Source organism: Dipodomys spectabilis, unplaced genomic scaffold, assembly GCF_019054845.1.
Source record: "Dipodomys spectabilis isolate Male_0828 unplaced genomic scaffold, ASM1905484v1 ptg000231l, whole genome shotgun sequence".
Taxonomy (NCBI): domain Eukaryota; kingdom Metazoa; phylum Chordata; class Mammalia; order Rodentia; family Heteromyidae; genus Dipodomys; species Dipodomys spectabilis.
In genome coordinates this window covers 2,600,499-2,627,382 of record NW_024870908.1, presented here as the reverse complement: position 1 = coordinate 2,627,382, position 26,884 = coordinate 2,600,499, and the positions used below count along the sequence as shown (strand labels likewise).

At 46.4% G+C, this 26,884-nt stretch overlaps 2 protein-coding genes and 1 pseudogene across 5 annotated transcripts in view; all 3 read left to right on the top strand.

Annotated features, from left to right (window-relative positions):
* The first annotated feature begins 6,216 nt into the window (after positions 1-6,216).
* On the top strand, positions 6,217-6,368 carry LOC122123915 (annotated as a pseudogene).
* A 9,564-nt stretch (positions 6,369-15,932) lies between these two features.
* Tnfrsf17 (TNF receptor superfamily member 17) lies at positions 15,933-20,064 on the top strand. Of its 2 annotated transcripts, none has more exons than XM_042698362.1 (4): positions 15,933-16,022; positions 16,105-16,132; positions 16,841-16,987; positions 19,464-20,064. In XM_042698362.1, the coding sequence occupies exons 1-4, from the start codon at positions 15,972-15,974 to the stop codon at positions 19,736-19,738; spliced, it is 501 nt and encodes a 166-aa protein (XP_042554296.1). In that variant the 5' UTR covers positions 15,933-15,971; the 3' UTR covers positions 19,739-20,064. The 2 variants fall into 2 exon arrangements, with proteins under 2 accessions (XP_042554296.1, XP_042554295.1); XM_042698361.1 differs by having other exon boundaries at positions 16,105-16,228.
* A 3,114-nt stretch (positions 20,065-23,178) lies between these two features.
* Snx29 (sorting nexin 29) overlaps positions 23,179-26,884 on the top strand; it is a 232,860-nt gene continuing 229,154 nt past the window's right edge. For all 3 annotated transcript variants that reach the window (XM_042698295.1, XM_042698296.1, XM_042698294.1), the window contains exon 1: positions 23,179-23,250. In XM_042698295.1, coding sequence (XP_042554229.1) covers positions 23,244-23,250 — 7 coding nt within the window. In that variant the 5' untranslated portion in view covers positions 23,179-23,243. The remainder of the gene's footprint in view (positions 23,251-26,884) is intronic.

Here is a 26,884-nt window from a genome sequence, read left to right as displayed (position 1 = left end):
ACAAGATACAGAGAAGACTGTATTGTGCCAGGTAAAAAACACAACAGGTAAGGACAGACTAGCTGACTAGCAGACATTTTGCCTCTGCTCTCAGAGACAAGTCAAATCACAGTGACCTTGAGCTGGGGCTGGGTGAGACCGGCTTCCCCAATGCTGTGAGTGAACCACGTTCTCAAAGAACTGCTATGAAAACCAGTTGTTCTGGTTTTCCTGGCAGTCAGAGTAAATCCCACCCTCCCACTCCCCCCCCCCACCCCCTTTTGCAGGTTTGTTCTTCAGCTCAGCTAGTTAAGGAAGCATGACAAAGAATGGAACTGTGGAAGCTCCCAGGTGGTAGAACCCTGGTTCTCTCCCCCGCCCCTCCCACCCCAGGGCTTCTTGCTATGATACAGGGAGGGGCTCCCAGGACCTCGGCTGCTGTATTGGCAGAGCTCAGCCCTTACAAGGTGTCCAAACAGCAGTCACCAGATGGCACTACCTGGAAACAGCTGTCTAGCTGCTAAAGCAGCCTAACTCTCCGGAGAAGTGGATTCCTGCCATAGAAGCCAGCGGCCAATTACTTCTGAGAGCTATTTACAGATTATTTGACATTTTTTTGCTTGTTTTTTTTTTTTTTTTTGGTCGGTCGTGGGGCTTGAACTCTGGTCCTGGGCGCTGTCCCTGGGCTCTTTATCTCAAGGCAAGTGCTCTACCACTTGCACCACTTCCAGTTTTCTGGTGGTTTATTGGAGATAAGACTCTCACAGACTTTCCTGCCCAGGCTGGCTTTGAACCTTGATCCTTAGATCTCAGTTTCCTGAGTACTAGCACAGGAGTGAGCCACCGGCACCCAGTGATTATTTGAAAATTTTTTTTGTTTTGTTTGTGCCTGGGGCTTGAACTCAGGACCTAGGTGCTGTCCCTTAGGCTGTTCTGCTCAAGATTAGCATCCTACCACTTGAGCTATAGCTCCATTTCCAAGTTTTTGATGGTTAATTGGAGATAAGAGTCTCCACCGGGACTGACTTCAAACTATGATCCTCAGATCTCAGCCTCCTGAGTAGCTAGGATTCCAGGGGTGAGACACAACTGTCTGGCTGATTCTATCTTTTGACTATTGTGACAAATGCAGCTAGGGAGACACACTTTTTTGAGCCACGCCCCATTCTTTTTTAGGCTTTCAATTTTTTTTTAGATAGAATCTTCTGCGGGGTGCTGATGGCTCACACCTGTCATCCTAGCTACTCAGGAGGCTGAGAGCTGAGGATCACAGTTCAAAGCCAGCCCAGGCAGGAAAGTCTGGGAGACTCTTATCTCCAATAAACCACTAGAAAACCAGAAGTGGTGCTGTGGCTCAGGTGATAGAGCACTTGCCTTGAGCTGAAGAGCCCAGGGACAGCGCCCAAGCCCAGAGTTCAAGCCCCATGACTGACAAAAAAAAAAAAAAAAGAAAGAAATAGATAGAATCTCCTATCTGTAGCCCAGGGGCACCCTCAAACCATGTCTTCCCCAGCTCTGCCACCTTAGAGGCTGAGATTATAGGGATGACCTACCTTGCTTGCCCAACTTAGTGCTATTTCTTTAAATTGGTACTTTTTGGCATCAAATGAATTGAAGGAGAAATGATTACTACAAGAAATAGAACCAAGTATCCTTTCCTATGAAAAGAAGGTAATTTTGAAAATATATACAAAGGAAGTGAGAAATTGTTACATGCTAGCCAGGCACTATTACTCAAGAAAGGCCCACTGCCTTTGTTCAAAATGGAAATTAGGGGGCTGGGAAGGTGGCTCAGTGGTAGAGTGCTTGCCTTGTATGCATGAAGCCTTGGGTTCGATTCCTCAGTACCACATAAGCAGAAAAAAACCAGAAGTGGCACTGTGGCTCAAGTGGTAGAGCACTCGCCTTGAGCTGAAGAGCTGAGGGACAGTGCCCAGGCCCAGAGTTCAGGCCCACGACCACCACCACCACCAACAACAAAAGAAAATGGAAATTAGTAAGTTTGGGAGATGTGTTAAAGATACCGTAGAATTCACGTCAGTCCATCTCTTAGACCAATGGGGAGGTTTAGAAGATAGTGGCAAAACCATTGTGTCAGGATTTTGATTCAGTGCTATTTAACACCGGAGCCTATACCACATATCAGTTGCGCCTGGCCCTTCAGCAGTGGCCTGGGAAATCCCTACTCCAAGGCTTCAGGAACACTACCAGGCCTCCATGGCCTGACACTCTGCTGGACTTCACTTCAGAGTGGCAAGTGGAGGGCTATGAAAGCTTGTGTGGCAGAAAGTTGCAGCAGGGAATTTAAGGAGCCAGAAACACAATCCCTTGAGCTGACACAGGATCGACTCACAAGGAATCGGCCAGGGTCCAGGGCAGCAGGCAGGTGCTCTTTCTAGGGATAGATGTTAACTTATAAGGTTGGGGCCTGGTGTGTAGCCAGCTCAATGGTAGAGCACTAGTTTATCGGGCCAGGGACTGGCCTCAGCACTTTGAGAATGGAAGGAGGGAGACAGACAAGGCGGGGAGGGGTGAAAACGCTGATAAAGGTCATCGAGGGGAATGAAAACTTATCCTGAGAGCACAGTTCAGATCTGGTAGTGCAGGCAGCTCAAGAAGAGAATTAAGTTGGTGAGAAAAGTCAGCACACATCATAGTAGCTGTGTCCTACCTCGACTTTCAGGCTGCAGACCCTTTGGAAAATAAGTGAAGGGATTCAGAAAAGGAAGTAAAAAACAAACCTCAGGGTAAAGAAACAAGCAATGTTGAGTGTGCTTGCATTCCCAGCACTGGGCAAGCAGAGCTAGGAGGATCCCAAATGCAAAGGCAGCCTGTGCTACGTATTAAGACCTTATCTCACAAGGAAAACCAATGCACAGCCAAGCCACAGTGGTTTATGCCTCTAACCTTAACTACTCAGGAAGCTGAGATCTGAGGATCATGTCTCCAAGCCAGCCCAGGTAGGAAAGTCCATGAGACTTTTTTTTTTGTTATTGTCCCTGAGCTCTTTTGTTCAAGTCTAGTGCTCTCTCACTTTGAACCACAGCTTCATCTTTAGTGTTCTGGTGGATAATTGGAGATAAATGTCTCATGGACTTTCTGCCTGGGTGGCTTTGAACTGCAATCCTCAGACCTCCATCTCCTGAGTAGCTAAGATTACAGAGCCACTAGCACTGGGCCCATGAGACTCTTATATCCAATTAACCAGCAAAAAAAGCCAGAAGCAGGGCTGTGGCTCAAGTAGTAGAATGGTAGCCTTGAGCAGAAAAGCTAAGGGACAAGCTCCCAGGCCCTGAGTTCAAACCTCAGTACCATATACAGCACTGCACATGGACACACACACACACACACACACACACACACACACACACACACACACACACGGTGTCTAGCTGGGGGAATTGAGACAGTCCTTAAGTTACAGAGCCTGAGCGTGAAAAGTGATCTGGGAACATCAGATGCACTTGGTGTAAGAGACCCAAGGCATATCTGGGGTTGAAATCAAGTGTCATCTCACGGTGGTGACGGTGATGCAGAGCTCAGGAGGTCGAAGGAAAAGCCAGCTAGAGCCACTTGGCAGAGATGGGGACTTCAGGGAGAAGGGAAGGCAGGCCTGGCCATCTTGCCCCTTTTCCCTCTCCTGCAGGTGTCACCCTTAGACATAGACTGGAGAAGGGAGGAATGGCTATCAATATTCAATATCAATATTGTTAGACATCAGTCTTGGGGCTGGGCACTGGGCAGCCTGTGGTAAGACCCAGTCCCTGCTCTCGTGGGCTGGGGGCCATCATGGAGAGATGCAAGCAAATACTTAGGACAGGGCCTGGGCTAAACCGAACTTGGCCTGAATTTGGTTCTCCTGCTCCTTTCTAGTTTTGCCAGTGGATCTAGTTTCACCTCAGTTGCCTCACCGGTAAATCGGAGAAACCTATAGTGACTATTTTACACAGGCACGTAGCACAGGCTCTGGGATACTGTGAGTTTCCTCACTCAAATCTATTGCAATCAGCGGAGCAGAAGGGGACAAAGAGGGTGGGGGTCACTAAGGGGCAGCCTGGGATGTTGCTTGGAAGTTCTGTCTTCTTCTTTGCATCTCTCTCTCCCTCCTTCCTTCCTTGCTTCCTTCCTTCCCTTCCTTTCTTCTTCTTCCTTCTTTACTATAGGGTCTTGTTAGATAGCCCAGGCTGACCAAAAACTTGCAGCCTCTTGAGTGCTGAGATTACAGTCATGTGGTACCATGCTCAATTTAGATGGTGTTTGATTCTAAATTGGGGTTTAAAGTCTCTAAATGAACCCTAGAGATTCCAGCCTACACACGCACACTATGTTATCAGAAGCCACTATTAAAAAACATTTATAACAGATCTCTGATTTGTACCGAGCTCCTAAATTCCGCCCCAATAGATAAAACCCAAATGAAGTCATTCATGCTGAAGAAAATTCACAGTACAAAAACTAAGTTGTTTGCATGACCTCCCATGAGAGAAACTGAGAGAAATAAGAGCCAAGTCTCCAAACAGGCCAATTTTAGCCAGACAAGGAAGTTCTCTCCTACCCTTACAAAGAAAGGAAAGTAACTTGAAGTCAGCCAAGTGTAAAAATTCCCTCAATGTAGTCCCCAAAGTTAAATCCCAATATAATCAATCTGGGTTTGATTTCCAGGCCGAGCAACACCACCAACCAACCAACCAACTGCTTTTAGTGGTATGTGGGGTTTTTTTTTTGGTTATTTCTTGGTGGTATGTGCTTTTTTAGTTATTTCTCGCTTTTCTTTAATTTTCTTTCTATTCTTGCCAATCCTGGGGCTTGAACTCAGGGTCTGGGCACTGTCCCTGAGCTGCTTCTGCTCAAGGCTAGTGCTCTACCACTTGAGCCACAGCGCCACTTCTGGCTTTTTCTGTGTTTGTGGTACTGAGGAATCGAACCCAGGGCTTCATGCATGTTAGGCAAGCGCTCTACCACTGAGCCACCTTCCCAGCCCCCTTTTTGGTTATTTCTATGCAAGCTGATAGAACCATGTCTTTATACAAATACTGACTGCTGGGCCCAGTATGGTGGCTCATGTCTGTAATTCTAACTACGCAGAAGTCTGAGATCTGGAGGGTTGAAGGTAAAACACAGCCTCAGCAGAAAAGTCTGCAAGACTCCATCTCTAAAACATCAGTAAAAAAGTTGGGCTGGAGGTGTGGCTCAAGTGGTAGAATACCTACCAATGAATCTGGAGATCCTTAGTTCAAGACCTGGTACCACAAAAAAAGAGAAAGAAAGAAAACAATAGTTAAAATTTTATGCTACACATATTTTGTTACGATATACTTTTTAAGAAAGAATATTTTAAGACTAGCCCAATAGTTCTCACACTGATCCTTAAGAAAAAAATCTTGGGAATGAGTCATGGAGGAAACAAAAACTATAGATAATTTCTTACATAAATCAAACATGCAAATCTTGAGGTTCAGCTCACAATAACAAATAATCACTTTGTCAAATCTCTTTAGTACATCATTATTATTCAGCTCTTCAAATAAGCTGAAATTTTGAGCTATGTTATTAAGACAACAACCTTTACTTGGTCCCATGCCACTCTCCAAGTTTTGAGGAGGTAGAGGCAGAAGGATCTGAAGTCTGAGGTCAGCTCAGGCAAAATCCTTGAGACTCTATTGGGGGTGGAGGAAGAGAGAGAGGGGGAGAGAGAGAAGGTGAGAGAGAGGGAGGGAGGAAAAGGGAAGAGAGAGAGAGAGGGAAGGAGGTAGAGAAGGAGAAGAGACTGCATCAGGTACTGGTGGCTCACTCATGTAAGCTTATTTACTCGGGAGCTGAGGATCATGGTTCAAAACCAGTCCTTGTCATGCACTGATGGCTCACACTTGTAATCCTAGCTACTCAGGAGGCTGAGATCTGAGGATCACAGTTCAAAGCCAGCCCTGGCAGGAAAATCCGTGAGATGCTTATCTCCAGTAAACCACTCAGAAAACCGCAAGTGGCACTGTGGCTTAAGTGGTAGAGTGCTTGCCTTGAGCTGAAGAGCTGAGGGACAGGGCCCAGGCTCAGAGTTCAAACCTCATGACCAGCAAAAACAACAACAACAAACAGCCCATGCAGGAAAGTGTGTGAGACTAATCTCCAGTTAACCACTGAAAGCCAGCAGTGGAGCTATGGTAGAGCACTAACCTTGAGTGAAAAAGCTAAGGGACAGCACCCAGGCCCTGGGCACAAAACAAGCAAACACAAACACATATGTTTACCTGGCAGGGGAGGTGCCATGTTCACAAAAGATGGATTTGTCAGGACAAGGCATATTTATTGCACCTCTAATGTGCTCACCCCAAATGTGGGACAAGCCACTGTATGATCTATGGTGTGAGGGACTGCCTCCACACTTCCCCCTGAACAACTAAACCAAACAAAATAACAGAAGAAAACAAAGAGGCTCCACCATGTTCAAGTGGTGCCGTGGCTCAAGTGGTAGAGCACTAGCCTTGAGCACAAAGAGCTCAGGGACAGCACCCAGGCCATGGTTCAAGTGGTGCTGTGGCTCAAGACTAGTGCTCTACCACTTGAGCCACAGCTTTTCCTGCTCATGTGGTGCTGAGGAATCCAACCCAGGGCCTCATGCATGCAAGGCAAGCACTCTACCACTGAGCCACCTTCCCAGCCCCTTTTATGGTTGTTATTTCCAGAACTAGGGCTTGAACTCAAAGCCTGGGTGATGTTTTGAGCTTTTTTTCTCAAGGCTAGTAGTCTAGCCCTTGAGCAACAACTCAACTTCCGGATTTCTGGTGGTCAATTGGAGATAAGGACTTCTGTAGCAGCGTTGGCTTCAAACTACAATCCTCAGAACTCAGCCTCCTGAGTAGCTAAGATTATAGGTGTGAGCCAGTGGTACTTGTCTTCTTACTATAGTTTCGATTTGTATTTCCTTTACAGCTGAAGATGTTGACCATCTCCTCATGCATCTGCTAGACATTTGTTTTTCTTCTTCTGAGGACTATCTGTTCAGTTTGCTTGCCCATTTGTTAATTGGAGTATTTACATTTTGAGCTCTTTATTTGCTCTGGATTTTAATCCTTTATTAATTGAACACTAGTGAAGATTTTTCCCCACTCTCCAGGCTGTCTCTTAGTTCTCATGATTGTCTCTTTGGCTGTTCATAAGCTTTTTAATTTGGTGCAGTCCCTGGTATCAAATCTTGCATCACAATACCTAGTGCCCCTTGGAGCAGGAATGCCACTTACACTGCTGCTGGTGCCCTCAAGAGAGAGGAGTGGCATATTAGATTAGTGCTCCAAAACACATTTGATGTCTTACCCTATAATTTAATTGCATTCTGCTTCTTTTGGGTTGAAATTGCCTTTGTCAGATTAGTCTGTTGGGTGCGTGCTAATCCTCTAGGCTGTTAGTAAACACTGCTAATGTTACTAAGCTAATAACAGCAGCAAACGAGACTGGGGGCAGGACCGGCTTCCTTCCCAGTCAGGCAATTAGAGTCTGGTGATAATTGCCTGGCAGAGACCAGCTGATTTCCAATTAGCAAAGCAGACAAATAATATTCACTGAAATTTTTGTTTGTTCAAAATAAATTGAATAGTCCCTGAATTCAATGTCTAATTAAGCATGGTTTTGGAAGATAGTAGCTTGGGTGGCACTTTCTAGACAAATATATACACTCTTATTACTCAGTGCTTGGTTCTCTTTATGTTATTTGGTGATATTGAGACTTGAACTCAGGGCTTCATGTTTTCTAGGCAGGTGCTGTACCACTTGAGCCATACCTCCAAGCCCTTTGAGTTCCAGTTATTAGTATATTGTTTGGGACAGTCATATGGCTTGAATTCAGTGTGGAAGTACTGTCCTGTAGCTTTTTTGGGTCAAGGCTAGCACTCTATTCTGAAGCTACAGCTTCAGACTTCTGACTTTTTGGTGGTTAATTGGAGTAAGAGTCTCACAAAGCTTTCTTGCCCTTGCTGGCTTCAAACTACAACCTCAGATCTCAGCCTCCTGAGTAGCTAGGATTACAGGTGTGAGCAATTGGTACGTGGCTTCCCTTAGCTTTTTCCTCTCAAGGCTGGTGTTCTACCACTTGAGCCCCAATGCCCACTTTTTGCTGGTTAATTGGGAGCCCACAGTACATGAATTTATTGATGGGCATTTGGATTATTCCCACATTTTGAATCTGAAGACAGTATAGACCGTAATGCTGTTATAAACATTGTGCACAAGGTGTGTGTGTGTGTGTGTGTGTGTGTGTGTGTGTGTAACTTGGGTTTGAACTCAGGGCCTCATAGTTGCCGGGTAGGTATTCCTACCTCTGAGCCTGAACTCCAGGCCTTTCTTTGTGTTGGACATCAGCTGGTTGTGCACCTGAGCCAAAATCCTAAATTTTACTCCCTGAGGTAGCTAGGATGATGGGTGTACACCATGGTACCCAGCTCTAGGTTGAGAAAGGGGTTCATGAACTTTTCTGCTCAGGCTGGCCTTGAACAATGGTCCTTTCAATTTCAGTCTCCCAAGTAGCTAGGATTATAAGTGTGAGCCAATGGTGCTTGACTCCTATTTTTTTAAATAGTCATCCTAATGGAGCTGTAGTAGTTGTTCATTCTGTTTCAGAGATTTGCCTCTCCCTGATAGCTAATGATACAGAGCAACTCTATAAGAGTTGCATCTTACTGGATCCTTTGCTTTTTTTCTTTTTTAATAAATGCCTGTCCTGGAGCTTGAACTCAGGGCCTGAATGCTGTCTGAGCTTTTTTTTTTTTTTTTTTTGGTCCGGTCGCGGGGCCTGAACTCTGGGCCTGGGCGCTGTCCCTCAGCTCTTCAGCTCAAGGCTAGCGCTCTACCACTTGAGCCACAGCACCACTTCTGGCTTTTTTTTTTTGTTTTGTTTATGTGGTGCTGAGGAATGGAACCCAGGGCCTCAGGCATGCAAGGCAAGCGCTCTACCACTGAGCCACCTTCCCAGCCCCTGTCTGAGCTTTTATTCTCAGGGCTAATGCTCTACCACTTGAGCTACAGCTCCATTTCCAGATTTTTTAGTGGTGAATTGGAGATAAGAGTCTTGTAGAACTTTTCTGCCCTGCCTTTGAATCAGCCTCTTAAATAGGATTATAGGCTTGAACCACTGGTGCACTGCTACTGCCTATTATTAATGTGTGTGTGTGTGTGTGTGTGTGTGTGTGTGTGTGTGTGTGTGCCAGTGCCAGTCCTGGGGCTTGAACTCAGGGCCTGGGCACTGTCCCTGAACTTTTTTGCTTAAGGCTAGCACTCTACCACTGAGCCACATTCCCAGCCCTATTGCTTATTTAAAAAAAAATAAACCTTGACCATGATAATGACAATTTGCCTTATGAAGGTTAAAAGGTGTTTGTGACTACTTTAAGTATCACTATTTTACAATACTGAGAAATATGTGAAATTTATGTAATCACCTAATCTCAATTTTGAAAAAAAACCCTTGAATGATCTCCTTCACAACAGCACGTGGAAGCTACTATACAATAACAATTCACAGCGGGCACTCTGTAGACAAATTGGCTGCCTTTGAACGCCAGCTTGGTTGTATTTTTCTGTTTTACTATGGTCACATCAGTGGTCTTGTCTTGTTGAATCTACTGACCTTGCAAAATAGGCATTTTATCTCCATGCTGCAGGGAGGCTCAGGGAGGCAAGCGTGGTCCAAAGCATGAAACTGGCTGGAAGCAGAGCCTGCTCCTACCCAGACCTGTTTGACTCCACGGTCTTTCTCAAATGCTAACCTCCTCTGGTTTTCAGCCCACATCTGTCTCCCCTCTGTGTTTCTGCTATGCAAATGCAAGCATAATTAAGTGAGCTATTGGAGAGGACATCGGAGATGAACCCAGATAATGAATTAATCAGCAGCTTATTCAGGCAGAAAAAAAAAAGATTCAGTGACTTCACAGAAAACACAGCTCCGCCTGCTTTGGGCTTGCTTTTGAGACCTAGGGTCTTTAAATAAAGTCTGTTAGTCTGGCTCTCAGAGCACCTTGTTGGACTCATCTGGAAAAGATGGAAGGATGAGTAGTGTAGGATTTCTATGTAGTTCCCTGGAGTGACATTGGGGGTCACCTTTGAGTTGTCTGGGGAGTTTTCCCAGAGTCAACAGCCTGCATCCTTCCCCTTTGCAGCTGTCTGAGACCTCGAAAGTCCCCAGCTTAGCCTGAGAAATCTGGCTCTCACCTGCCCTAGAGAACAGGGCTCCCTGAAGCTCCATAAGTCTCAGCTTTGAAGATGGGCTCCAAAGCAGTGACTTTGAACATGACCTCTCTTCTGCAGAAGGAAGATGAGTTTATTATGCAAAGTCCCGACCTTGGAGTCTTTTCTCCCAGAATTCCCTGCCCTCTACCCACATATCTAGGTCCACACCAAGGGGGGAGCAATTTCAGGGCGCGGCTTATTTTCCCTTCCTCCTTCTCTCCTATCCTCTCTCCCTCCCTCTTTCCCTCTTTTCTATGTCATAAATACTTATGGAGGGGTGTGTGTGTGTGTGTGTGTGTGTGTGTGTGTGTGTGTGTGTGTGTGTGTGTGGAGAGAGAGAGAGAGAGTGTCTGTATACTGGAGCTTGAACTCAGGGCCTGGGCACTCTTCCTGAGCTCTTTTGCTCTAGGCTAGCACTCTACCACTTGAGTCACAGTGCCACTTTCCTCTTTTTCTGTGCATATGCTAGTGAGGAATTGAACCCAGAGCTTCATGCACGCTAGGCAAGCACTGTACCACTAAGCCACCTTCCCAGCCAAATGAGACAAGCTACTTTTCATGTTTGTGTTTCGGCAGTAGTGAGGATTGAACCGGGGGCCACAGGCTTTCAAGGCAGGAGTTCTACCCATTGAGCCACACCTCAGTGCCCCCCTTTTTCTTTTAATCTGCATGTTCTAAATATCTAGCAGATCATTGGCACCTAATAAGCGCCTACATGGCGTGCTGTCTACTGTCCCAGTTTTCTTCTATGAAAACACTAACATACCTATATGATATTTAAACCTGAGACAGAAATGAGGTCACATTCCCCATGCTTCACAGCATACCTTCCCAGGTAGGAACATAAAAATCAGTTTCCCTTGTTTACATGGGCCCAAATACTATCAAGTTTATTCCCTGTGGTGCTTTAGCATCTGTTTAGGGTTGGGAATCGCTGGCACACTAAAGAGCTGCTGGTTCCTGTGTTTATTCCTTTGTGGTTTACTTAACTTCTCCCCTGTTGCCAGACTTGATGGTATTTCCAGTATTTTAAACAATGTTGCAGAAAGTAACTCTGTTCACATCCTTTGTTTTGTGCCAAGGGAATGAATTAACTTTGTGCCTGGTGGCCTATGCCTATAATCCCAGCACTTGAAAGGTAGAGGCAGGAAAATGGAGAGTTCAAGGTCAGCCTGAGCTACACAGCAAGACCCTGTCACAAAACCATATATACATATATATATATACACACATATATATGTATGTATATATATGTATATATACACACACATACACACACAACAAACATATATAAAGAGAATTCAGATTTAAAGAGATGCACTGCTTGGGTAGGAGCCAGAAAGGATTGTCCCCAGAGCTTCTGGGTGGTAGCAACCCTGCTGACATTTTGCTTCTACACTTCTGACCCCTAGACCTGCAAAAGAACTAATATCTGTGATTTTTAGGCCACAAAGTTGTGTTCACTTGCTACCTAGAAAACTAGCATTTGGTGATTATTTTGTTTGTTAGAGTTTGTTTTGTTCTCATTTTGTTTTTGAGACAGGTTCTCGCAAGCCCAAACTCGTCTCAAACTGGAGATCCTCCTTACCTCTGCCCCCTGAGTGCTGAGATTACAGGTGTGCACCACCACAGCTGGCTGGATTAAACCCATCTAGGATTTTTTTTTCTTTTTTTATCAGTCGTGGGGCCTGAACTCTGCGCTTGGGTGCTGTCCTCAGTTCTTCAGCTCAAGGCTAGCGCTCTACCACTTGAGCCACAGTGCCACTTCTGACTTTTTCTGCTCATGCGGTGCTGAGGAATCAAACCCAGGGCCTCCTGTATCCAAGGCAAGCACTCTATCATGAGCCACCTTCCCAGCCCCCAAGCTAGGATTAAAACTACAGGAGAGTAGTCCTGGGAAGATGGAGATAAGCACTAGAAAAATCTCATATTGGAAGTGGCGCTGTAGCTCAAGTGGTAGAGCTCTCACCTTGAGTTGAAGAGCTGAGGGACAACGCCCAGGCCCAGAGTTCAAGCCCCACGACCGACAAAAAAAAAAAGAAAAATCGCATATTCTAGATTGGCTCAGTCAACAGCTGTGAAAATGATGACAATGCCAGTTTTGCCTCAAGTTTTGGCCTGCTGAAGTTTGTAGATCATCATACCCATGAAGGAAATACATTAAGTGGTAGGCTTGCCTTTATATGAAAATCATGTCTATACCAGAGATGAGACTTTAAATATAGACATATAGGAATTTGTTTTAATCATAGCTCAGTATAGCTGCTCTCTTTTTCTGAAAAATCCTCTTGATCAGGAAAATTCAAAATAGCATTGAAGATGGTAACACATCTCAGAGCACATCCATATTTGAATGTGTGCAAATTATTCATGCACTCATAATTTTATTGCAGCACATTGGATTTGTGAAATCATATGCAGGGCAAAAGGAATGTCTATTAGCTGATAAAAGAGGCTCATAAATAAAAGAAAATGAAATATTGTAATTACCCTGAGCTCTCTTACAAAAGCACTTCCAGTTAGTAAATTTGACAGTTTTTCTTGATCGGAAAGCCTAGGTTGGTGGGAATTAATTTTTTTTTTCTTTTTCTTTTGGTAGTGCTCAGGATTGAACTCAGTGCTCTTCTATTTGAGCCATATCTCCAGGTCTTTTTGCCATTATGTTGTTTTCAAAGTATTTTGTTGAGCTAGTCTAATCTTAAGCTTTTGCCCAGGCTGTATATATGAAGCAGAAAACACCATTATACAGAGAAGGAGGAATTTATTTATGTATATGAAGCCCCACAGCTAGTAACCTTGGCCACTACTGCCACCAAGAGTTCAGATGAATTAATATTTCTATGAATCTTCCCTCTTCCTCCTAGGCTGAGATTCCTTAAAGGGGTGAGTCATCTTCTCATTAATGGTTCATGCCTGTCATCCTAGCTACCCAGGAGGCTGAGATGAGGATCGGGGTCAAAGCCAGCTTGGGCAGGCAAATCCATGAGGCTCTTATCTCTAACTACCAAAAAACTCCCCAGAAGTGGAGCCTTGGCTCAAGAAGTAGAGTGCCAGCCTTAGCAGAAAAGCTCAGAGACAGCACCTAGGCCTTGAGTTCGAGAATCATAGGCTGAGAAGCATTCTATGAGTCTCAAATACCTTTAACATTTCAGTGTGCAGGCCACAGAAGGTCAGATGTAGTCATAGATATTCCAAGGAGACGGGCCCAGGACCTCATGCAATGCTTGGGAAAGAAAAACCAAGGTTTGTAGCATCCTTGATTGCAGGTGTTGGAGCTCAGAAGCCAGCACTTCAAAATATGGTGCTTTGGCCTGATGAGGACTCTGAGCTAATGGGGTTCAGGGCCCTCAGGAGAAGCTTCAGAAATGTCTGACTTCTCCCCCTTCCTGTCTCCACCTGTCCCCTCCTCCACCCCCAAATGATTCCTAGAAGTCAGAAAGGCAGAAGCTGGGACTATTTCTGGAAGCGTCTCTGCTTCTCCATGGAGGACAGGAGCCCCTCACCTGCTCTGTCTGAGAACAGAACAGAAGACCCTCATTGCATTAGAGTCCCCACTGGTAGACTGAGTAGGACAGACACTCTCCTCAATGCGGTGGGCCACAGCCAATCAGTGGAAGGCATGAAAAGAACAAAAAGGCTGAACCTTCTGACAGCAAGAAAGGACTCCTCCAGCCTAGAGACTTCTTGATCAATTGAGTCTTAGATATTCCATCCAACTGAAGTTGTCTATTAAACTCCTAACAGGAAACAGTAGCCTTTCAGTTGGGATAACAAAAAAAGTTCTCATGGAAAAAGTAGTCCAAGCTAGCCTGGAACTTGAACCTTCTGCTTCAGTCTTCCCAGTGCTGACTTTACAGGCATGTGCTACCACACTCAGTTATTATTAGTATTTTGGGTCAAGGATTATTGTTCTAAAATATCTTATATAATCTTCCTTAATTTAGGTTAAAAGTAATCTTTCCTGAGACTCACCCTCTTTGGATTCACAGTTCACCCTGTCACCTGTTGGCAAATCAATACCTTCATTCTTGGGGGATTCTCTGTTACCCTGGTAGAGACTACTGATGGTTCTGGAGACTGGTAGCTAGGCATGGCTTCGTTTCCTCAGGTTAACAGCTAAAGCTTGAAGCTAGCTTGGGTGCAAACTGTATCTAAACCACAGCCCAGGGGAAGGAGGGAACCAAAGTAGACAGACCTACTCCGGAGATAATTTTCCTACCTAGATTTCCTTTCTCTTTCTAGAGGCAGAAGCTCTTTATCTCCTACCGTCTGAGTCCAGATGGAGCCCAGGTTGGTTGGCTGTGAACAGACTTTGTCTTTTGTAAACAGACCAGGGCCTGCTATACATGCTGTGCAGTACCTTGTATTGTTCACGCTCACTTACATCTTTTATATGACAGCAGAGATGTTGTGTTCTGGTACCAAGGTTTGAACTCAGACCCTCACACTTGCTCTGTTGGTGCTCTTCCCCTTCAGCCATGCTTTTTTTTTTTGGAGATGGAGTCTCTCTGACCTTTCTGCTCAGGCTGACTTCGAACCATGATCTTCCAGGTTTCAGCCTTGCGTCATGTTCTCTCTTTTGTGCCAGTCCTGGGCTTGAACTCAAGAACTAGGCACTGTCCTTGAGCTTCTTTTGCTTAAAGCTATTATAGTTCTTTCACATGAACTACAGTTCCACTTCTGAATTTTTTGCTGGTTAATTGGAGATGAGTCTTATAGGATTTTCTGCCTGGGCTGGCTTCAAACCATGATCCTCAGATCTTAGCCTCCTGATTAGGATTATGGGCAATGATCATTTGGATTTCTTGTTTTTTGCCGGTCGTGGGGCTTGAACTCTGGGCACTGTCCTTCAGCTCTTCAGCTCAAGGCTAGTGCTCTACCGCTTGAGCCACAGCGCCACTTCTGGCTTTTTCTGCTTATGTGGTGCTGAGGAATCAAACCCAGGGCCTTATGCATGCAAGGCAAGCACTCTACCACTGAGCCACCTTCCCACCCCAAGTTTTTTTTTAATTAATTTTTTTATTGTTATCATAAAGATGATGTGCAGAGTGGTTGCAGTTATATAAGTCAGATAATAAGTACATTTCTTTTTGGATAATGTCTTCCCTTCCTTTGCTCTTTCCCAGGATTTTTAAGTTCTTTTTTTTTTTTTTGGTCAGTTGTGGGTCTTGAACTCTGGGCCTGGGCACTGTCCCTCAGCTCTTCAGCTCAAGGTGAGCGCTCTACCACTTGAGCCATAGTGCCACTTCCGGTTTTCTGAGTGATTTATTGGAAATATGAGTCTCACAGACTTCCTTGCTAGGGCTGGCTTTGAACTGTGACCCTCAGATCTCAGCCTCCTGAGTAGCTAGGATTACAGGCATGAGCTGCCACAGCCTGGTGATTTTTTTTTTTTTGCTTATGTGGTGCTGAGGGATCGAACCCAGGACCTCATGCATGCAAGGCAAGCGCTCTACCACTGAGCTACCTTCCCAGCCCCAGATTTTAAGTTCTTAAAGGGCACAGACCTAATAGTCTTCTCTCTTTCCTACCATGTAGTAGAGATATAAATAGATGACCCCAAAATGGCTACTTGCCTTTCTTCTTGATGCTCTCCCTCTCTGCCTTAAAATTGTCACCTGGTTGAGAAATTTCATCTATAAATAAGAAGTTTCTGTTTCAGGTCTGGTTTGCCTGACATACATACCCCACCCAAGCTTCCAACTTAACAACGTGAATTAGGTGTTATTCAAATCCTTAGCCACAGTGAGGATGCCCACTAAGAACCAACGCAGCCTGAGATGTCAAGTTCTTCCTTTTGCCTCCACTTCCTAGCGGCTGCAACCACACAGGTTGGGAGAATTTTTGCGAAGAATTTCCTTGTTCTTCTTTGCTGTGTTTTCTTTTCTTATCTTTTTCTTTCTTGCCATCCAGTTCCAGATGGCTCAGCAGTGCCTCCAAAGTGAGTATTTTGACAACTTGCTGTACGTTTGCAAACCTTGTCACCTTCGATGTTCCAAGGCCCCTCCTGCGACGTGTCAGCAGTTCTGCAACGCAAGTATGTAAGACAGCCTGGCGTGAACATCCTTTCTTAGTATTCTGAAGGGGTATTCACAGGATAAGGAACAGGGAGGTGGTGAGGCTTTCCTGAAGTGAAAGGAGAAATAAAGTATTAATTTGAGTGTGTGTGTGTGTGTGTGTGTGTGTGTGCTCATACACACGTGCAGGTACTAGAGCTGAAATACAGGGCTTAGGGACTGTCCCTTAGGATTTTTCACTCAAGGCTGGTACTCTACCATTTGAGCCACACCTCCACTTCCTGTTTTTTGATGGTTGATTGGAGATAAAAGTCTCATGGACTTTCTTGCCTGTTAGAATTGGGATCCTTAGCTCTTAGCTTCCTGAGTAGCTAGGATTATAGGTGCGCACCACTGGTGCCCGGCTCAATGTATTTATTTAAATGTCTTCAGGAACAAAATATTCAGAATGGAACTCAGTTTTTTCAGCACTGCTGGAGACAGAAGTTTTTACTAGCTCTTCTAACAAAAGTGGCATTTTGAATTCAGAAATTGCTGGTGATGAATTAGGGAAACTGGATAACTTGTCATTTCTACCTGATGTGGCTATTATACTAATGGCCTATTATCTCTTTGACATTCTTTTACTAAAGGTATGACCAGTTCAGCAAAATCCAGCAATGCAGTTCTCTGGACCTGTCTGGGCTTCTTCTTGATAGTTTCTTTGGCAGTTTTCATGTTAATGATCTTGTTAAAGAAGATGAACTCAAAACCACTGAAGGAGGAATTTAAAAACACAGGTCGGTCAGTCAGTCTGATGATGAAGCTTCAAAATCTATTTCTGAGAGGTAGCGATTGCGAATTTCAGTTCCTTTTCTTTTTTTAACATTGTCTTTCTTGTTGGGTTACGACACTTTCGAGGGTGTCTGTGGATCACTGAGAGTAAGACATCTGTGTATGTGGTATATATATGTGTGTGTATGTGCTGGTTCTGGGCTCCATCCCTGAGCTTTTTTGTTCAAGGCTAGTGCTTTTCTGGCTGTTTTGTTTTGCTGCTTAATTGGAGATAAGAGTCTCACTACCTTTTCTTCCCTGGGCTGGCTTCGAACCGAGATCCTCAGGATCTCAGCCTTGTGAGTAGCTAGGATTACAGGTGTGAGCTGCCAGCACCAGGCAACATGATTTTTTTTTCCAGTCCTGGGCTTGAACTCAGGCCCTGGGCTCTATCCCTGAGTTTCTTTTGCTCAAGGCTAGTGCTTTACCCCTTGAGTCACAGCGCCACTTCTGGCTTTTTCTATTTATGTGGTACTGAGGAATAGAACCTAGGGCTTCATGCATGCTATGCAAGCACTCTACCACTAAGCCACATTCGCAGCCCAACATGATGCTTTGATTATGTGTACATGGTGAAATGGTTACACAGTCAAGCAAATGAACGTATCTTCCTATATATACACACACATACACATTTCCCTTTGAGTTTGGTGGTGAGGGCCCTTGAAATCTACACCTGTCCAGTTTGCAGTAGGTCTCCACATTTCTTCATCCCATCTCTGCCACACCGCATCCTGCTACCTTCAGTTCTGTTTCCCATCCTCTTCCCCTTCCAACCTTTCTACTCTGTTTCTAGGTGTCCAGCTTCTTTGGATACTACATGTAAGTGAGGTCTTACAGGTTTCTTTCCTGGGTCTGGCTGATTTCTGGAGAAGCTCTAAGTGAGACTCTTTGCATGTATTGTTACACTGTACAATGTTGGGAAACAGAAACATGTCCCTTCCCAGGGGCATAGAGGGGAAATTATGGAGGGCCCTTCTTTACGATAACACAACCTGTAGAGAAGCACCTTGACTCCTGGAGTCAAAATATCTCCACAGGTGACTTTAGGGAGCTGTTATCTCACGATTTTTACATAAAGTAAAAATCTCAGTGCTTGAAAAGGCCATGAAGGGTGGCAAAGGCCTGTGCCAGGCCAGGAGGTGGCTTGCCAACAAGGGAGCCTGGCCCTGCAGGTGACAACTGTTCTCAACGGTAGCCACTTGTTCCCATGTCCCTTCTATGTGGCCACTTGTGTTGTCCTTTTAGAGTTCAGTTGTCTAGATTCCTATGTGGTCTATTGATATGTACATATGTATGCATATATGTATGTGTGTGTGTGTGTGTGTGTGTGTATGTTATTACTGGGGCCTGGCTTTTTGGCTCAAGACTAGTGCTATTCCATCTGAGTTATACTTCCACTTCCAGCTTTTTGCTGATTAATTGAAGGTAAGTGTCCCAAAGGTTTTTCTTTTCTTTTTTTTTTTTTTGGTCAGTTGTGGGGCTTGAACTCTGGGTCTAGGTGCTGTCCCTCAGCTCTTCAGCACAAGGTGAGTGTTCTAATACTTGAGCCACAGCACCACTGACAGTTTTCTGGTGGTTAATTGGAGATAAGAGTCTCATGGACTTTTCCTGCTCGGGCTGGCTTTGAACCTTGATCCTCAGATCTCAGCCTCTGAGTAGCTAGTATTACAGGTATAAGCCATCAACACCTGGTGTCTCTTGATTTTTAAATGAAGTCAGCTTCAAACAAATACTTAACATTGTGCACCTCCAAAGCAGCCATATCTTGGAGCCCTGAGGGCCTGGGGAATGTTAGCCCATGACTCCAGTGTAGGACTATCTCCTTCTCCATCTTGCTATGCTTTGCACCCTCATGTGTACTGCAGAAGCTGCCAGGACCATGCCTCTTCCTTCCCCACCTTGAAGTTCATGCCTCTCCCTTCCCCACCTTGAAGTTCACGTTTTATTCTTTCTTTCTTTCTTTCTTTTTTTTTTTTTTTGGGTCCGGTCGTGGGTCTGAACTCTGGGCCTGGGCCCTGTCCCTCAGCTCTTCAGCTCAACGCTAGCACTCTACCACTTGAGCCACAGAGCTTCCGGCTTTTTTTTTTCTTTTTGCTTATGTGGTGCTGGGGAATCGAACCCAGAGCCTCATGCATGCAAGGCAAGCGCTCTACCACTGAGCCACCTTCCCAGCCTCGTTTTTTTTTTGTCAGTCATAGGGCTTGAATTCTGGGCCTGGGTACTGTCCTGATCCCTTCAGTTCAAGACAAGTGCTCTACCACTTGAGCCACAGTGCCATTTCCAGTTTTCTGGTGGTTAATTAGAGATAAGAGTCTCATGGACTTTCCTGCCTGGGCTGGCTTTGAACTGAGATCCTCAGATCTCAGCCTCCTGAGTAGCTAGGATTACAGGAGTGAGCCACTGGTGCCTGGCTTCAGGTTTTTTCTTTTGTATGATCAGGCTCAGTGTTGCTGGACATGGCTGATGCTGACCTGGACAGCAGGCCTGGGGATGATGCCATTCTTCCAAGAAGCCTGGGCTATACAGTGGAAGAATGTACTTGTGAAGAATGCACCAGGAACAAAGCCAAAGCAGACTCTGACCACATCTTTCCGCTCCCAGCCACGGAGGAAGGTGCAACGGCTCTGGTCACCACAAAGACCGACGGTGACTGCAGGAGTCTGTCACCTACTCCAGGCGTTGCAGTGATGGAGAAACAAGTGTCTGCAAGATAAGCGAACTTCATTACCGTCCACAGGACACCTCACTTCCCTTTACGATGACCAGGTTTATCAACTGCCAAGAGAGCCTTTGTCCTTAAACTGTGGAAACTGTGTTAGGTGTATATCTTGGTTATATTGTCCAGATCTTAGCTGTGGAAAGTTCCTTGGTTTCATGATTAATTTTGTTTGTTTCTGTTGAAAATTCTGATTTGTTTTCAGGATCAAAAAGAAGTCTGTCCTAGTTATGAATGTTTAGTTTTCTATTGCTCTTTCTCAGTGCAATGCTCAGAATGGTGTTAGTATCCTCTATCTCATTTTCATGATTAAATTCTTGACTCTGAAAAAAAAAAAAGCAAAACACCACTGAAACTGTTGGGCCTCGAGTTCTCCCATTTCTATGGGTACATAACTTCGGTCCTGTGCACACACCTGTACACTTCAGGACAGATTCAGTTTTGTTTTGTTTTTTTTTTTTGCCGGGCGCTGGTGGCTCATGCCTGTAATCCTAGCTACTCAGGAGGCTGAGATCTGAGGATCGCGGTTCAAAGCTAGCCCGGGCAGGAGAGACCGTGAGACTCCTATCTCCAATAAACCATCAGAAAACCGGAAGTGGCCCTGTAGCTCAAGTGGTAGAGCGCTCGCCTTGAGCTGAAGAGCTGAGGGACAGCGCCCAGGCCCAGAGTTGAAGCCCCACGACCGACCAAAAAAAAAAAAAACAAAAAAAAAAAAACAGATTCAGTTTTTTTGTGTGTGTGTATGTGCTGGTCCTGGGCTTGAACTCAGGACGTGGGCTCTATCCCTGAGCTTCTTTTGCTCAAGAATAGTGCTCCATAACTTGTGCCACAGCTTCAGGTCTTGTTTTTTTCTGTGACTAATTGGAGATTAAGTCTCATAGACTTCTGCTCAGATGGCTTCAAACTGTGATCCTCAGATTTCAGCCTCTTGAGTTGGTAGAACTACAGGTGTGAGCCACCATTGCCTGACCTTTTTTTTTTTTTATTGTAAAGATACTATACAGAGGGTTACAGTTACATGAGTGAGGTAATGAGTACACTTCCTACTGAACATTCTTACCCCCTCCATTGTTTTCTCCCTACCATCCCTTCCCTCCCTACCTTCCCTGAGGTTCTTTTTTTTTTTTTTTTTTATTGTGATTAAGTGATTACATAATTTCCCGAATTTTACAGTATTGTGGAATAATGATGCTCATTTAAAGTCACAAGTTCATTCTAACTTTCCTGGAGCAAATTGTCTATCACAGTCTATAACATATAATGGTGTTCACATGTTATACACCATACATGTGATCAGCAGCATGGGGATATTTAGTAGTGGTTCGACCAGATGAGTGGGAGTTCTTTGTTTCTTAAGTCCTGTTAGTTCTGTCGTATCACCTAACATTTTGGATTTAGCATCCACTTATCAGGGAGACCATGTACCGTTTGTCTCTTTGCTCTTGGCTTGCCTCGCTCAACATGATTCCTTTTAGCTCCATCCATTTCCCTGCAAATGTCATTATTTTGTCATTTCTAATGGCTGCATAATATTCCATTGTGTATAGATACCACAATTTTTGGATCCATTCATCTATGGTGGGGCATCTGGGTTGTTTCCATATCCTAGCTATTGTGAACAGTGCTGCAATAAACATGGAGGTGCACGTGTCCTTGTATACTGGTTCCTGTTGTTCAGGGTAGATGCCTAGAAGTGGTATGACTGGGTCGTAAGGGAGGTCAATCTTTAGCTTTCTAAGGACCCTCCAGACTGCTTTCCAAAGTGGTTGTATAAGTGTACATTCCCACCAGCAGTGTAATAGGGTTCCTCTTTGTCCACATCCCCTCCAGCATTTGTGGTTGGCTGATTTGTAGATGTGGGACATTCTGATTGGGGTAAGGTGGTATCTCAGGGTTGTCTTTATTTGCATTTCCTTCACCACCAGGGATGATGAACATTTCCTCATGTGCTTCTTTGCCATTTTTATTTCTTCATTTGAGAAGTCCCTCTTTAGTTCCCTTGCCCATTTAGTAATTGGTTAGGTTTGGGAGGGATTAGTTTCTTGAGTTCCCTGTATATACAGGATGTTAACCCCTTGTCTGATATATTGCTGGTAAATATTTTTTCCCACTGACCTTTTCTTTTGGTGTTGGGCTTTCCAATATTGGGGCTTGAACTTAGGGCTTTGTACTTGCTAGGCAAGCACTCTTATTTCTTGAGTCAGTTAGGGTTTAGTGCTTTTGCCCAGGGCTGGCCTCAGACCACAAATATGTAACTTCTACCTTCTGAGTAGCTGGGATTACAGACATGCTATACCATGCCTGGTCCTGGGTTTTCCTTGATTGCTAAAGGAAAGCAAGGTTATCCTGTATATTTTGGTGAACCAGGCTGACTTAGTGTGCAATACGTGGCTGTCTTTAGGCCATGTGGGCTTCTGGATTCATGTTGGCATCAGTGTCCTCCTGTAATTGTAAATCATGATGAAGGTGCAGGAGGTACTGTTCAGCCCAAACAGGGGAGTGCCATTAAGAACCATAACATTGGGGGGGGGGGGGGGAGGGAGTTTCTGGGAAGGTGGCTTAGTGGTAGAGTGCTTGCCTAGCATGCATGAAGCCCTGGGTTCGAGTCCTTTGTACCACATAAACAGAAAAGCCAGGAGTGGTACTGTGGCTCAAGTGGTAGAGTGCTATAGCCTTGAGCAAAAGCAGCGCAGGGGCCGTGCCCTGGTCCTGAATTCAAGTCCCAGGACGGGCAAAAAGAAAAAAAAAATCCTAACATTCACATTAGCGTACTACGGTGCCGGGGGTCGTCCCGAGTGTCCAGGGCTTCCTGCCTGGGTTGGCTTCGAACTGCGATCCCCGGGGCACGCACAGCCTCCAGCGTACCTCGGATGAGGGGCGCCAGTCAGCAGTGCCTTTGCGTTTTTCTTCAGATTTCGTTTAGGCGAGGGTCTGGGGTGCTCTGGCCCTGCAGGCCTGCCGCCTGGGCTCCGGCGCTGGGACCCCAGCGGAGGCCCCGCGCCCGGCCCGCGCCTGCTTCCTCCCGGCCCGCCCGGCCCGCCCGGCCCGCGCCTGCTTCCGCCCGGCCCGCGCTCGTCTCCGGCCCGCGGCTGCCGCTCCCCTCGCGACCCCGTTCGCTGTGTGACGACAAGCAGGAGGCCGGGCGCGTGGGGGGCACGGAGGGCTCGCGCGGAACCATCCTCCGGCCCGGACTGAGGGCGAGCCCCGCGCCGCGCGCCCCGCGCCCTCGGCGGGTAGCCTCGCGCCCCCACACGCCGTCGGGGCCAGGCCGGCCGGCGAGGGAGACGTTTACGTTCCGGGTCAGGGGGCGGGGAGTGGCGGCGTTGACTTCCGGGGCGGGCCCGGCGGGCGGGGCGGGGCGGGAGCGCGGTCTCCCGGCCTGGGTGCAGCTCCGCGGCGGCAGACGCTGAGGAGGCGGCGGCGGTGGCTGCGGCGGCACGGCGCGGGCACCACCGCGACGCGGGCATCACCACGGCGCGGGCGCCGGCTCCGGGGGCGGCATCATGAGCGGTGAGTGGCGGCCCCGCCGCTGTCACCCGCCGCGGCCGTCCCGGCTCCGGCCGCTGCACTTGCACGCTCGGGGTCTCCCGAGCGTCCGGCCGGGCCCGCAGACCCCTGCCCCTTCGCCCTCTGACCCCTGACCTCGAGCACCCAGCCATCCGCCAGGGTCAAGTCTGAGCTCTCCCGGGTCCCTGGCGCTCCCTGCAGCTGCCCGACGCCGCCTCCGCCCCTCCCAGCCCGCGACCCCCGGCCCGCCCGCCCCAGTTCTGAGGGCCGCGAGGTCTCGCCCTCCTCCTCCCAGACCCTCCCGGCCCCACCCCGCCGTCCGCGCCCGGCCCTCGTCCCGCAGCCTCCCGCCTGCCCCCAGCCCGGGCGCGCCCCGGCCGCGCTGAGTTTGCTGACCCCAGGACCTTTGTCAGCGAACCCGAGCAGCTGCAGCCCCGGTCCCTAGATGCCTTCTCGCCTCCCCAGCCGCCCAGGCTTGGGGGTCCCTCTCATTTCCTCCACCCCGTGCCCAGTGCTGGGCCGAGCTCCGGCCGGTTCTTCCCACAACCCTGGCGGCGTCCCGTCCCCCTCGCTCCTTTTAATCGGCTCCAGCCCCTTCCGTGTCTCCTGCGAGATCTCCTCGGAGATCTTTCTGGACTGTCCTGCAGCTCTGCCCTTCTTGCCCCGTGCCGAGGCCGTTCTGCACCGGGACTGTCACTTTGCCCTTGCCAGTCCTGCCAGCCGGGGGGTGGGCTTGGCCGAGAGTGAGGGGGGCGAGTGTGTGCACAGCCCGTCCTCAGTGTTTCTTAAGTTTAGTCCTTTCCCTCCAGCCCTCCTTGCCTCCCTCTGAAGAGTCCTGGGGGGTGTTTGGATGCTCAGTCATCCCTGGGTGTTGGGTGTGGGGATGGATGTGACTCAGGCGGTCTCGTTGCTGGCCCCTGACTTTTTTCCCCGGCCACTCTGGGATCTGGATCCACTTAGGAACACTCCGCCTACCCTCCTGGAGCCTGTTTTTCTCTCCCTGTGCAATTGCTTCTTTGCAGTCTTCCCTTCCAGCCCCCTTCCAACCCAAAGGTCTTCAACCCCTCCCATCTAGGCAGTTTTGGACGCAGTGGCAAGGCAAAGGAATCTATTCCTTTGCATTTTTAACTTGTACATTATTTCTGTAGATCTTTAAAAAATAAATTATATGCTTTTTTTTTTTTTGCTAGTCCTGGGGCTTGAACTCAGGGCCTGGGCACTGAGCTTCTTTTGCTCAAGGCTAGCACTCTACTACTTGAGTCACAGCTGTACTGGCTTTTTCTGTTTATCTAGAATTGAAACCAGGGCTTTGTGCATGCTAGGCACTCTACCACGGAGCCACATTCCCAACCCTAAACTGTATGCTTTTTGTCTTTTGCTGTGTGTGTGTGTGTGTGTGTGTGTGTGTGTGTGTGTGTGTGTGCGTGTGTGTGTGCATACACACATGTGTCCCACTACTGGGGCTTGAACTCAGGGCCTAAGCACTGTCCTGATACCTTTTCAGCTCAAGGCTGGTGCTCTACCACTTGAGACACAGCACCACTTCTGACCCTTTGGTAGTTAATTGGAGATAAGGGTCTCATAGACTTTTCTGCCTGAGCTGGCTTTGTACCATGATCTTCAAATCTCAGTCTCCTGAGTTGGTAGGATTATGGATGTAAGCCAGGGAGGTACCTGGCTCATATATTTTGCTATTTAAGAGCAAGGTTTGTGAAATTATTGGGTCTCAATGAAATGCCTGATGGAAGGGTGTTTCCTGGGAGATAGCATACCTTTTGGTACCAAAGCAATTGACTGGCCTTTCATGAAGGTTTCTGGGTCATTGAGTATTGGTGACAACACAGCAAAGGTATGAGTGGTGTCTATCAGGTGATATAACTTGGCATAAATGCAGATCCTAGAGTTAAGGATCCTGGGTTCAAATCCTGACCCTGATACTTAAAGTTATGTGTTTTAGTTAAGTTACTTGACCATGCTGAAAGTAGTATACACTACAGTGTTTGTCTCCTAGGCGATTCTGATGGCTGTTGTGCATCTCCCATGGTTCACTGACTGGAACTTAGAGCTCTTTCCATCAAGACCATTGGGGTTGGGAATGGGCTTGGGGTTGTTCTTTGGCCGAGTTTTGACACAGGGCATACAACTAGGCCCTTTGTTAAAACCTGAAAATCATTGTGGTGCTTGTGGTATATCCAGGTCTCAGTTCCACTGTGTTCCACCTCTGAGCATCACCTTCAGTCCCAGCCTCTCCTCCCCCCTCAGTTGTCTGACTTGAACTCAGGGTCTGGTTCTGTTCCTGAGCTTTTTTACTCAAGGCTAGTGCTCTAACATTTTGAGCCACAGCTCCACTTCCAGTTTTTGTGGAGTTAACTGGAGATGAGTCTCACAGGGCACTTTTCTGCCCTGGTTGGCTTCAAACGTGATCTTCAGATCCCAGCCTTCTGACTAGCTAGAATTATAGGCGTGAGCCACCAGCGCCGGGCTTTAGCCTCTCCTTTTAATGTTGCCAGGGTGTCTCTGTCACCAGTTCTGCCAATCTAATCTCTGCTCCAGAAACAACTTCTGCCTTCATCAGAGGAGGGAATGATGTAGAGAAGCCAAAGGAAATTGAACAGTTGATCTTTCAAGGAGCCACTTAGTATCAAAAAGTTTTAAATTGCAATTAAAAAACCTATTAGTTTTAAAGCTAAACAAATGATAAAAGATGGCAAACTAATTACGTTTTAGGAAAAAGCATGTAGGGTGAACACTTGCTTTTGAAAAGATTGCCTTTGAGGCAGAAATGGTCCCTGAGTAACCTGGAGAGAAAAAAGAACTTTTTTATTTTTTCCATCAATGCCAAGGTTCAAACCCAGGACTGTACATGCTAGACAGTGCTTTGGTACTAGGTACTGTGATTCTCCCCAGCCCAAGGATATACTCTCCCCAGTTCAAAGTGGGATTGATTGATCATCGGAATACAGTAAAATAACATGTCAGGGAAACAGTCCTCTCTTTCTTTTGTCCCCCTTTTTTTTGAATAGCAAAAAACATTAAATATCACAGAAATAGAAGGAATGATATAAGGAGCTCCTATTTATAATGACCTGGCTCTGCTCTGTGCTGTGTAACACCCCCATCCCCCCAGGTTATTTTGAAGCAAATCCAGGTATCATTATTTCACGTAGAAATATTTTAACGTATGTATATATAGACATCTATCTATCAATAGGTAGATATCTGTAGGCAGATATCTATATCTACATAATACATAACATATATGAAGTTAGCATATGTAAGGTAAAAGAACACTTTAAAAATGTAACTCATTTTCTAATATTATTGTACGTCTAGGAAATAACTAATAATTCCTAGATGGTATCAACTAGCCAGTAAATGTTCAAATTTCCATGATTGCCTTATAATTTTATAGTGTATTTTCAGAATTCAACTGCTCTAAATTTACATAGTGCAAGTTGGTTTGCCTTTTAAATCTTTAGACGTCTTTAGAAGATATTTTTTTAACAAAAAACTTAATTGCCGAGAGCTGGCTCACGCCTGTAATCCTATCTACTCTGGAGGCTGAGATCTGAGGATCAGGATTCAAAGCCAGCCCAGGCAGGAAAGTCTGTGAGACTCTTATCTCCAGTTAACCACC